Raw genomic sequence first — 12,768 nt, 5'->3', positions numbered from 1 at the left:
CAAAAACTAATGATGTAATGTATGGTGATTAACATAACATAATAAAATAAAATTTAAAAAATAAAAAATAAAAATTCTTTAGGAACTGATTTGGTTACTGCCACAATGAAAAAAACAAACAAGAACGAAAGGAAACAGTTGGTAAAGCTCATCACACTCATTTGGTCAATAATTCAAAGGAATCTCAGGGCTTTACACAGTGGAGTGAAATGGCAAAAGCAAACATTTCATTCCTATAGCTAGGTTATAAACCTCATTCATTAGGGGAATACTTTAGGGGAGAAAAGTTTGAATAATGCTTAAAAAAGAAATTCCATTTTAATAATTTTGTGTATCATGACAGACTAGACCAATGGCTAAAAAGTGTTCTTAATTAAGTGCTTAATCCTATCTGCTTTAATAAGGGCCACTTTCTCAGAAAATGAAAGTCGATTATGCTAACGTACTTCTATGAAGTGCTACCATGTGTATATTTCCTTTAAGAATGAGCTACTGGGTTCTCCTCTGATAGGCTCTTCTCTGAAAAAGTAAGGGGAGGAGGCAGGGTGGCCCTGAAGGGTGAGGTCATTTGTTGCATATATGGAGCTGACCAGAAACCTGAACAAAGGTGGCGGGCCTCTGATGGGGGGCTCTGTGGAGTTCAGCCCTCCCAACTGTGCTGGTGGGAGTGGAGTTATTACAGAGTTCCTGCTACAGGCAGGAGGCCAGAGATAGAAAGGGTGATTCCTGTGGAAAATGACAAGCTTCAGATGTGGAAGCTGTACCCTGGGTCAGACTGTCATCCGTCATGGCCTACGCTCTGTTTAACTGTTCTCTTTGCACTGAGCCTTTACCACAAGCTTATTTCAACATTTCCCCTTATCTCAGGTCTGCTGCAGAAGAGCAAGGGCAAGGCCATTTGTCTATCCATTCATTCAAGGAAAAGCAGCCTCACACCAAGGCCACCTTGGAATTATCTCTTCCCATCAGGAGAGGATCTTTTAATTTTGGGTTTTGTTTTGTTTTAGATGGGGGGGGAAGAGGGACAGAGGGAGAGAGAGAATCTTAAGCAGGCTCCACGCTCAGTGCTGAGCCCAATGCGGGGCTCGATCCCATGACCCTGAGATCATGACCTAAGCCGAAATCAAGAGTTGGATGCTCAAGTGACTGAGCTATCCAGGAGCTCCTATTTTTTTCTATTAAGTACATGACTTCACCTAAAATTTTCACCTTATTATTAATGTGGTTAGCAAATGTTTAGTAGAATAACATATTGATGAATAACATATGGACAGTGCTATATGAACATAAAGTAATGTTATTCAGTTTCATCTCACCCTATATTTGAATGATCATAAAATCCAGATTTTTTTATATTTTAAGACTAAGCACTGATAATGATCTCCCATGTTTATAAATGAAAGCACTTAAACAAAATGGCAATATAATACCTAAGTCTCTAAATCAAGGGTTGGCCAAGTTTGCCTATAAAGGGCCAGATAGTAAATATTTTAGGCTTTGGTGGCCAAATGGTCACTGCTGCAATTACTTAATTTTGCCACTGTAGTACAAAAGAAGCCACAGACGGTGGTATACACATGTATTTACATACATCAATGAATGGACATATTCCAATAAAACTTTACTTACGAAAACGGGTGGCAGGCCAGATTTGGCCCGCAGGCCTTAGTTTGCTGGCTCTTGCTCTAAACAATTTATGAAGTGGGTAGCAAGGGTATTACTACCCACTTTAAAGATGAAGCAGCCTAAGATCAGGCAGTTAAACACAAACCACAGGCCAGCCTCTTGAAATACAAAAGGGAACAAGACGCATTTCTCCCCTGGGAAGTGGTGTAGTGCGGTAGCGTGGAGCCCTTTCTAACTATGTGAGCTTGGGCAGTACTTAACTGCTCAGCCTCGTTTTCCTCACCCGAAAATCTCACCACAAGGTTGTGACCGTTAAATGAAATAATGCTGTAAAACATTTACTGTAACGATTAACATGTGCTAAATACTCAATGTTTTATTATTATTGATTTCATTATCATACGTGGGATTTGAATAAACTAAAGAAGAGAAGAGATCCCATTCCTAAGTATTCTTGGGGAGACTAGAGAAGATTTCAAAATCAAATGAGTAAGGATTTAAAAAAGTGCTGGCTTTTGCTGTGAGAATAATAGGTAATAGAGGGAACCACATGAGCAAATACCTGGGCATAAGGGATGGCACGGCCTATTCTGGGTCAATGACAGAGCATGGAGGACACAGGAGATACAGCTTGGAAAAATAGATTGCAAAGGGTCCAAAATGCCATGCATGGGATTTCTTCTGTCAGATACAGGGAACCTAAAGTTTTTAACCTAAGGAATAACATGACTAGATAATCCCTCCAGCAGTATTTTAGAAGATGGAAGGGAGGAAGCTAATACTTAGTGGCAGAATTAAAAGGCTATTATAATGGCCCAAGCTGGAGATAATGCTAGAATAAGGTGGTGGGCATGGGAAACATTCAGGAGCTATTTTGAAGGAGGTCTATGGATAAGATTTAGTGATTTTTGTAGATGCATCGTATCTCCCCAATTAGATTGCAAGACACTTGAGGGTAGAAAAGATGCCTTTCCTCAAAGTGCTTAAGGCAGTAACGGACAGTCCTGGCTTTATAATTTATTAGCTCTATGAATCAGAATCTGGACTGAAATGCTTGTAGTTTGCTGTAGATACCAACCATCACCTTGCTTACCTCTTACAGCTGTGCCAGTAAAAAATAACACATACAAACTCAAATCACAACCACAGATAAAAGGCATATCATAAAAGTTCTTGACTTCTAGTATCTAATGAACCACAGTAATTCATGCTTTTCCCTGTATTTGTTGAAAACCCACTATATGCAGCATCCATACAACAAGATCAGCTAAGACGGTGCACAGCAGGCACCTCGATATCACTGATTCTGAAGGCGTCATGGCCATTCTAACGAATTCTTCAGCTGCCTGTGGCCACTCTGTTAATTTTTCCACTTCTCTTTCATTCACCTCTTAGTTCTCACCTTAAGTCATTTTAATTAAGCTTGACTACTTCTATCAGAAAATATGATAAAAAAAGGCAATAATAGGAAAGGAAGCTCAGCCAGTAGGTTAGCTAAATTTAAGCAGAGCAGAAAGGGAAGAAGAAAAACTACTGCTAAGAATGAGCCTTCTTTCATTTTTAGGGATTCATATCAGATATAGCACTAATTAGCAGAGACAAGTCATCTGTGTAAGTATTTACATACACAAAAGCATGCACTCCTTTACACAAAAATACAGCACTCCTTCACACAAAATTACAGCTCCTATTGACAGTTTTCAATAAGATAAAGTTAAGGCAGCTAAACAAATGTTTCCTTCCAATTTTGTTAGTGTCTTTGTATTCCAGCAAAGGACAAGGAAGCACTTCATCCTCAAAAGCATCTATTTTCAGAAGTGAATTTAAAAAACATTCCAGATGAATAGTTCTAACAGTTGGGTCTTAATTTCTTAAACTCCAAATTCAGTGTTTTGAGGGTCAAGTTTTATTGGTGTTTAATAATGCACATCAGATCATGTAAGATCTTTAAGGTTTTGCTTTGACAGCCAGAAGAAGTATTTACAAGTGCATATTGTTCTTCTAACAGTTTTAATAAACCAGATATAAACTTTAACTTCCTCTTCTGATACTCTCCAAGTTACATGAATAAATAATCAGCAATAAGATCTTAGGTAATTTCCCAAGAGGGTTATTGCTGAAGCAGAAACCAACTTCATCATCTTTGATGTCTATTACAAGTCATAAATGGAAATCCCAGGTCACTCTTTGACAAATGCTTTTTCTCCTACTGGCTTCCAATACAGGTAAGCAGCCTAAACCTGAGCCAGAATCTGAGCACTCATGGAAATCACCTCTGATGCTCTCTCAGATTTAAAAAAAAAAAAGGCTTTACATTTAGCTTCCCACATGAATTTTCTAAAGAATTTACCTCGTACATCTGAACCAGCAAGCAAAGTAGGCTTTACCAACCAGTTACACGCTTGTGTCTTATTCAACTTTATACCCTCCCCATCAGAGCAGTGTCTAGCATGTAGCAGGTGCTTGGCAGAGGTTAGCTGACCTAAGAAAAGCACTGAAATGTGTTCGAGGTCTAACCTTCAAAAGCATTTCTTCATGTTGGGGGTTATCAGAATCATAGGGTTCTCTGCGCAGTTTTTCCACATCTGCGATAAGGTTTCTGTAGCCAACAATTTGCAGAAGGCAAGCCTGAAGAGAGATTCCCAACCTAAGGTGTTCAAAAACAGAAGAAACACACATGAGGAAAAACAGAGCATATATTTTGGCATTTGTTCATGATGTGTGCACAATAGGATTTCCATATCTATTTAATATTGAGGAAATTGCTCGTACGGGATGTATTTGATCGAAGCCCAGTTTTTCTTTTCTTTTTGTGGACAAAGAACCATATTTAGTTTACTGAGAAAAATAAAGGAATGTAACATTTCCTGCATTGGTTTCACAATCACTTCCGACTTGAGTGGAGGAAGTACAGTTTCTTTACTGAAGCTCCATATGGACAGTTGTAGAACTTGGCTAAAATTTACCTTTTGTTCTGGCCTTTTCTTAAACCAAGTTGCAACAATACGGCTTAAAAAATAAGGGAGCTCTTTTTGCCGGTGACTTAAGTAAGATGTAGAAAATATAGGTGATAATGTGTGTGAGAGAGACAGCTAGCTCTCAGGGGCACAGTGGAAGGAAAATTTCAAAACAACAATAACAAAACAAATACAAAAACATCTGTGCTCGGGAGCATCCCTGACAGATGACGCAATGCCAAGAGAAAGAACTCACTACTTTATAAAGTTTCTCATTCCATTCCGACTGCTCTGTTTGTCTGAATGCTTTTTCTTGTGTTGAAACAAAATTTGCTTTCCCTATTACCAAGTGGTTCAAATTTTGTTCTCTGAGCAAATTTATTTCCAACTTTCCCCTGTCATGACTACTTATTTTAAGATAGTGATTCTTTCTTCTAGTCTGATCTCCAGGGTTAAAAAAAAAAAAAAAATCCTGGATTTCTTCAGTTCCCTCTCATGGGACATGGGTTTCACATGTTTTACTCTCTCGCTCAGTCTTCTCTGAATGTATTCTCTTTGAATAACAGCCCCCTTAAAACAGATCACCAGAACAGAAAACAGTTTAGCAAGCATGATATACAGAGGATCACTACTTCCTGTGACTTCAGTGTTGTTTTTCTCTCCTACAACACAGCAGATAAAATAGGGTCTTTTCAAGTAGTCACATAACAACTTTATCAAGCTACTGTCATGTAAATTATTTTCCTGTACTTGTTTGATGGTATTTTTAAATATAAAGGTAGTATTTCACATTTATGTATTCCGGTTGTTTCTTTATAGCCATTCACTTTTGTAGCTCTCCAAGATAGTTGAACATTGGCAATTTCATATGATTCCATTCAGAGGTACTGTCCAATATGCTCCTACTCCCAATTCACACTACATTTGAGGATTTTTGTTGTGGTGGTTATTATAATCATGACTATCTTTTTTTTTTTTTGAAGGAGAAAATGAGATATTTAGAGGTTAAGTCTAACGCTGGGAGTAATAGAGAATTATACATTTTAGGATTGTATACCTATTCCACACATTGAGCACAGGGTCAGATAGCCCAAATACTAAACTTAAATAAAACTTGAATGTTCAGTTAAATGGTCCTTATAGTTAACTGTTACCAAAAAACAAAATGAGAGGGCGCCTGGGTGGCTCAGTTGGTTGGGCGACTGCCTTCGGCTCAGGTCATGATCCTGGAGTCCCGGGATCGAGTCCCACATCGGGCTCCCTGCTCAGCAGGGAGTCTGCTTCTCCCTCTGACCCTCTTCCCTCTCGTGCTCTCTCTCATTCTCTCTCTCAAATAAATAAATAAAATCTTAAAAAAAAACAAATGAGATATTTAAATTTAGGAAAAGGGCAGAGTGGCACTGGTCACCCAGGGAATCAATATTGGACTGAGAAGAGAGTTGACTTTAAGGAAGAGAGCAAGAGAAATAAAACAGGAGGGAACGAGAGGAGCCAATTCCATTTTTTTTCCATTTTTACCGTAGTAATTTTTCAAGTGCATAAACAGCACTTTGAAAAAAATATAATTAAAACAAATTGTTAAAAATTATGGAAGCAGCCCAAGTGTCCATCGATAGGTGAATGGATAAAGAAGATGTGGTGTGTGTGTATATATACACAATGGAATATTAGTCATAAAAAAGAATGAAATCTTGTTTTTTGCAACAACATGGATGGATCCAGAGAGTATTATGCTAAGTGAAATAAGTCAGTCAGAGAAAGACAGATACCATATGATTTTACTCATGTGGAATCTAAGAAACAAAACAAAAACAAAGGGGGGAAAAAAAGAGGCAAACCAAGAAACAGACTCTGAGCTATAGAGAACACACTGATGGTCACCAGAGGGGAGGTGCGTTGGGGGAATGGGGGAAACAGGTGATGGGTATGAAGGAGGGCACTTGTTATGATGAGCACCAGGTGATGTGTGTAAGTGTTGCATCACTATATTGTGCATCTGAAACTAATATAACATTGTATGTTAACTACACTGGAATTTAAAAAAAAAATCAGTGTGGTTAATGGTAGTAATAGCTTGATAAATTATAAAACATTTCACCTAGCCTCCTCTGTTTCCTGATTTTTTTCCAGAAAATTATTTCATTTTAAAAAATTACATTTTGTCATGTCAGTCTAGAAAAAAAGCACTGAAATCCACATTGAGATGTAAAGACACAGTCTACTGCCTATAAGGGTTTTTTCTGCCCTAAAGGAAATCAAAAGAATAGATGACAAGGAAATGCTTCTGAATGAAACACATAACTTTCATAGAAGAGACAAAAAAGATTTACTGTTAAATCGAATCCAATCTCCAAATATGATTGTGGGTCTAATATATCCTTCATGCCCAACTGCAGTCTTAAATTTTTGGTTTAACTTAATTTAAAATGAATTGCCTTCTTATCATCTTCCCAAAGAAATAAAATATATGTCAGAGGTTTCAAAAAGACATTTGCTGTATAATTAAATCACCCTTAATGACTGAATAAGGAAAAGACAGCTAATTAGCTGAAGTGTCTGCAGAAGAATGCTGTGGAGACCATGTGGAAATGGAGTTTTGTGATGAGCCCCAAATGCTAGTGCCCAGAATCCCTCCCTCCAAGAGACAGACCTATACGCAGCACTCTCTGAAAGTCTCTTCAACTACAGCTCCATGTCTTTGGCAATTAAAAGCCTTTCTCAGCGATAATGCGAAGTTCTCCCCTATGCACATCTAAAAGACAGTTTGTTACCTACCTAAACTGTCTCTAAATATATCTGCCTGCGGAATTTATCCTACCCAATGTCCTTAGCCCAAAATTTTACTGAAAAACTCTTCTACCCAAGGGAAAACATAAAGCTAATTTTAAACGTCATGTACATTGCCAAATGCATTTTAATATTTCCAATATGAGATGACTAAATTACAAAGTTCTGAAGTCTTCATATAAAAACCATCTCTCCCTCCCACACATGCCAGTCTTCTTGACAAGCAAGTAGGAACCATCTCCAAGATTATCAGCCTGTCATAAACTGAAGGAATATTTTTGATGGAGCAGAATCAGCTTAGGCACATTTACAATGTGAACATTTACTGTTAGTGTAATTAAAACAGGTGTCGCACGGAGCCACTGTTGATAAATGGGCTCCTTTGATTTCATCTTCTGATATCAGGGCATCCATCAGATTTCTTACTGCAGCTCAGAAGCATAAGCATAAATCATAACAGAACTAGAGAGTTGCTGCTATTTACAAATATGAAAAAGGCACCTTTTTTTCTTTATTCTTCATCTGAAAACCAGACATATTGAAGATGATTGTGGCAGGGAGAGAGGGAGAGCATGCTAGCGAGCTCAGCGCTACAGAAATACTAAGAACGTGCCACGTGTTCTGTGTTTACAACAGCATAAATGCATTCTTACTGTGGATTTATGTCGGGGTTAATTTTCTTCAGTTCCATGATGTCCTCTATAGTTTTCTCAATGGCGTCAGGGTGAACACTCACTGAGGTCTGCAGCAGCTGGAAGACATGGTTCAGGCAACTCCCTTGTCAAGAGCATCAGCGGCTTGAGTGGGATCTATTTAGATGGGACTTCAAGTATTTGCTTAGAGCTTTTGGTTTAATTAAACTAAAAGCAAAAATTGGTTTCATATTTGAATTCTTGTAAATTAGACATTTTCACAATAGGGGGGTAGTGCAGTCTTCCTGATGAAGGTAATTAACATAAAACAGAAATAAGTATTTTTTTTTACTATTTTCATCTTTTTCAAGCTACTTATATTGAAATATTATTTTCTTTTTCTTATCCAATATACATGGTTTCCATTGTTAATGGGCAGTATGCCAATGACTAAGTGAAGTACATGGAGGATATAGTCTTGGGGATGCCAAAGTTAAGTAATAATATTCAAGAATCTTGAAGAAAAACACCCCAGATTTTCTCTCTTATGTGGATGCTTAACTGCTATACAAGCTAGCATAGTGGCTTCTCTGATTTTCTTGGGAAATCTTGAGTATAAAGTTAAGTGATTTGGATATTTAAGAAATGCCAGAGAGTTAACATTGCTCTTATTTTCAAGGAATATTTATTCTACAATTTGGAAGGTATAAAAAATCAACTTCAACCATGAAGTCATAAGTGCATCATAAATCTGCCTAAAAATTCACATATAGTAGCTGCTCTCATGTCAAAAGTGGAGTGGCTTGTGATGGGCAAATAACTCTTTCTTCTCAGTTTGCACAGCCATTGGTATATTTTTGTTTCTTAAAATGTTTAGTTTTTGATAATGGAGGTAAGCTGCCAAGTGAAAAGTTGCTGGAAAATATAGAAACAATTTTACTTACCTTGCTTTTTGAATCCCTCAGTGATGTTTCTGTAAAAGTGACAATTAAAAAAAGTCATTCAAAAATTTTCCTTTACAAGTGGTTTAAAATTACTATACACAAATATAACACACTATTCCACAATCGGACCAAGCTTACATTTTGCTTACTTCTTTGTTTCATGCTTACCGATTTTCATGGTTCTAGAAGCCCCAGGCTTGGTATTGTAACAGATCCGTTGCAATTCACATCTTCCAGTCAGCTTCCTCATTACAAATTTTAGGCAGCGCCACAAAAATTTACAGTAAAAATACAGGCACACCTGGAACAACATTCTGTCAAAGACAAAAGACAGCACCCTTCCACTAGAACTCTGGAAGAGAACAGAAAGCAGCCACCACCAGCAGGAAAAGCCCAGAAGAAAATCAAACATTAGACTTCTGGGCTTACAAGCATATTTTATTTTTCTAATCCCATGTTATTTTTATTTGACATATCTATAAAACCCATTATTGGGAGGGAAGCCCAGGGTCTGTGACGATGCACTATCACTGCAAGCAACTCCAGAACGCTCTATTCTAGTAAATTTGATATTCCAAAAGCTGAGGGTGAGGCTCAGCCAAGAATCCTTTCTTACTCTACCTTTGCCTAAAAACATTTTGAAAATAAATCGGTACATAAGTACCTTGAAAACGTATCCTTGTGTTTGAGAAGTTGGCTCTCCCTTAGTCTTGGGGAAGAACATGCTATGGCAGCTCTCTTCTTCTGCCTCTGTAGACAGCCTCTAGGCTCGTCCCAGTCAATTTCCAGCCCCTCCTTAGTGCCTTTTTTGGCCAGGGGGCCGCTATTTTGATTCTTCCTCTCTTTGGTTCTTGCTCTCATTCTTCTCCTCCCTCTGTCTGCTCTCCTTAGGCACTCTTGTCCCCTACGGGACTTGCTTGTGTAGCACCTGTCTTCTCTGCTGCCCAGTCCCACTACTTCTTGGACTTGCCAGAAGGCTCCTCATCAGTTCATTGAACAAGTGGGTTGACCTTCAGTTCTCCAACATTCTCTGATTTAAACCTTCCCCACACTCTACCTCTTGACAAGTTTGTTCTTGGCTCTTGCTAACAAAGTTTTCTTTACAGCATCCTCTAGCTCACTCCAATAATTCCTCAACAAACTATCAAGTGTATAGTCGCCAACCATGTACTTATGTCTTTGGCACACGGGGATTTGTGTTTTATGCGGACTTTTATTTTTAATATGTGAGTTTCTTCCACTTCACGGTACTGTTTAGAGTCTCAAAATGACTCAAGCTACACAAGTAAAGAGGACTTCTCATCCAGGAACTTATATTCAACCCATCTTCTCTTCCTACCATGCATTCCTTGGAGGCAGAATTATTTATATAACTTCCTATTGGTGTCATTTCTAAAAGATGTTTCTTTTTCACAAATGTTCACTAATTCCCTCCAACTCTAACATAAGGCGATCCAGGGTCACTCAGATTAATAATAGTTAACTAACAGCCTTAGTGATATGATCCATCTATGAATATGAACCAACACTTCGTGTTCCTTTGCTTAATTGCTCTGGCTCTAATATCTTGGACAGCCTGTGTTAAAAATAAAAATTCTAATAGGCTTACTTGTACAAGGGCATGGGATCTATATCATGTAAATGCAAAGGGAACGAAGGAAACAGTAAGTAACGAAACTGCTATGCTAAGATAACACAATGGAATCCTTTGTAGGCAACAAAATTATGTTCTAGAAGATCTAGTAACATGAGAAAATGTCATAATATGCTTAACAAATAGAAAAAATTAGAAATAAACACATATGAAATGATCTACTTTTTCTTTAAAAAAAAATTTAATGGTTGGGTGCCTGGGTGGTTCAGTTGGTTTAGTATCTGACTCTTGATTTCAGCTGTGGTCACGATCTCAGGGTCTTGAGAACAAGCCCTGTGCCAGGCATGTCCACGTTGCATGTGGAGCCTGCTTAAGATTCTCTCTCCCTCTCTCTCTGTCCCTCCCCATCCCTCTCTCTCGGAAAAAAACAAATTGTGATGTATGAACTAGAAGAAAAAGATGCAGGATATACAACAAAAATGTTAACAGTGGTATTTCTAGGTAAAGGAATTATGAGTACTTTAATTTTTGGCTAAGTATATTTTCCTTTTGTACATTTTATTTTATTTAAGAAAAAAGGTTGTAACAGTTAAAATGTATAAAATGATCACCAAAAGCCATTACAAAAATGCATATAAAATATCTATGTGAAGTCAGATTCTGCTGCAAGATAAAAAACGGACTTACTATCTCATAAAATCTGAAATTCAACTATTTTAGTCAAATACATCCTAAAATGTTTTGGGATTGAGGTTATCAGCTTCCCTCCCCCCCAAAAAGGTAACCTAAAAATAAATTTAGAGGAACGCCTTTTTTTTTATTTTATTTTATTTATTTGTTTGAGAGAGCCTGAGCACGCACAAGTGGGGGATAGGGGCAGAGGGAGAAGCAGGCTCCCCTGCTGAGCGAGGAGCCCAATGCAGGACTCCATCCCAGGACCTGGGATCATGACCTGAGCTGATGGCAGACACTTAACCAGCTGAGTCACCCAGGGGCCGCCAGAGGAACATTTTAATTCAATGAGTGAGAAATGTTATGAAACTTCAACTTTCTCTCTTGGAAAAAATTTTCTGTTTTTCCACCTAGTAGATAGCCATGCCAGAAGAAAAGACTGAGCAATATCTTTGTTAAATGGTCACCAGCCAAGTGGTAATGATATTACAGGTTGGCTTTTTGCCTGTTACTAAGTTGAGGGTAAAAGCTTTACATGATCTGTTCTTATGGTGCCCATGTAATTTGCCTAGCACAGGAGCCAACTCCACAAACGAAGCCTCTTCAGTTCATGTGTCAGGACTCCTAGGACAATCAGGTTCTTGTAGTACCAAATCTTCCTAGACAAAAGGGTTCTGATTATTGTTCAAGGAGTATCTTTGTATTTACTCTACTTAGGGTGCAAGCCACCAGACCATTTTATAGCTTAAATTAAACTAGAAAGTTTCCCCCATGCAACTTCTCCATCAGATCCATACACAGATGTGGCTTAAGGCCTAGAAGTGTCTTCCTAGGGCCAGGGAGTGTCCAGGTGTACAGTGGCTTCTAGACCATCTGTAATTTCTCCCACTGGCCTCCTTGCACGTGAGAAGAAAATGCCTGGGGAGCTGTGTTGCATTAAGACAGCCTTACATAAAAGGAGAGAAAAGACATCATGTTCTGTTTGCTTTTCTTTTTTCTTTTTTTTCAACTCCCCTGAGGAGGTTCCTACTGTCAAAGACTGGAAAACTCAGTGGAAATGTACAGTGAGGGGTTCAAGATGCTGCATCATCCCTCTGGGCTCATCTCTCTGAGGTGTACCACATCCCTCTCAAAAAAGTCACAGAAACAGTCACAAACTGTGTACAAAAAATGCCCATTCACTTGCAAAGTGACATTTATACACTGCTTCTTTACTCTTTTGTAATTTCTGGGCCAGTTGTCCTGATAATATTAATTATGAAGGATATTATGTTAATTTTTTTCCTAATGGGCCAAAACACCCACAAATATTTCATTAAAATGCCAGCTCGCTGTGCTAGGCACTGTGTTTTTTGCTTTGCTAGGTACTTTGTATTTTTTCAAGCCAGATCATCAGGTCAGTGTTTTGACAGACATAATTTATTTTGCATTTAGATCATAAATCTAAGGCATGGTCAGAGATGGAAACACCAGTGCTGCCCTTTACTTGGGAAGCCTTACTTTGATGACAAAAACAATATCCAACTTGCTTGGATAGGACCAGATCAGCAAAGCCT

At 38.2% G+C, this 12,768-nt stretch overlaps 1 protein-coding gene across 5 annotated transcripts in view; it reads right to left on the bottom strand.

Annotated features, from left to right (window-relative positions):
- ELMOD1 (ELMO domain containing 1) overlaps positions 1-12,768 on the bottom strand; it is a 65,688-nt gene that overhangs the window by 21,688 nt on the left and 31,232 nt on the right. For 2 of the 5 annotated variants that reach the window (XM_073903680.1, XM_073903679.1), the window contains exons 3-6: positions 9,115-9,260; positions 8,947-8,975; positions 8,024-8,121; positions 4,144-4,273 (exon numbers count right to left, since the gene is read on the bottom strand). In XM_073903680.1, coding sequence (XP_073759781.1) covers positions 4,144-4,273; positions 8,024-8,121; positions 8,947-8,975; positions 9,115-9,260 — 403 coding nt within the window. Of the gene's footprint in view, positions 1-4,143; positions 4,274-8,023; positions 8,122-8,946; positions 8,976-9,114; positions 9,299-9,610; positions 9,796-12,768 lie in introns of those variants that run through there. The other 3 variants (XM_073903677.1, XM_073903678.1, XM_073903681.1) reach the window with 3 other exon arrangements.

This window comes from Callorhinus ursinus, unplaced genomic scaffold, assembly GCF_003265705.2.
Source record: "Callorhinus ursinus isolate GAN/ISIS: 27379988/994484 unplaced genomic scaffold, GSC_fseal_2.0 scaffold19, whole genome shotgun sequence".
NCBI classification, from domain to species: domain Eukaryota; kingdom Metazoa; phylum Chordata; class Mammalia; order Carnivora; family Otariidae; genus Callorhinus; species Callorhinus ursinus.
This window is presented reverse-complemented; position numbering and strand designations above follow the sequence as displayed.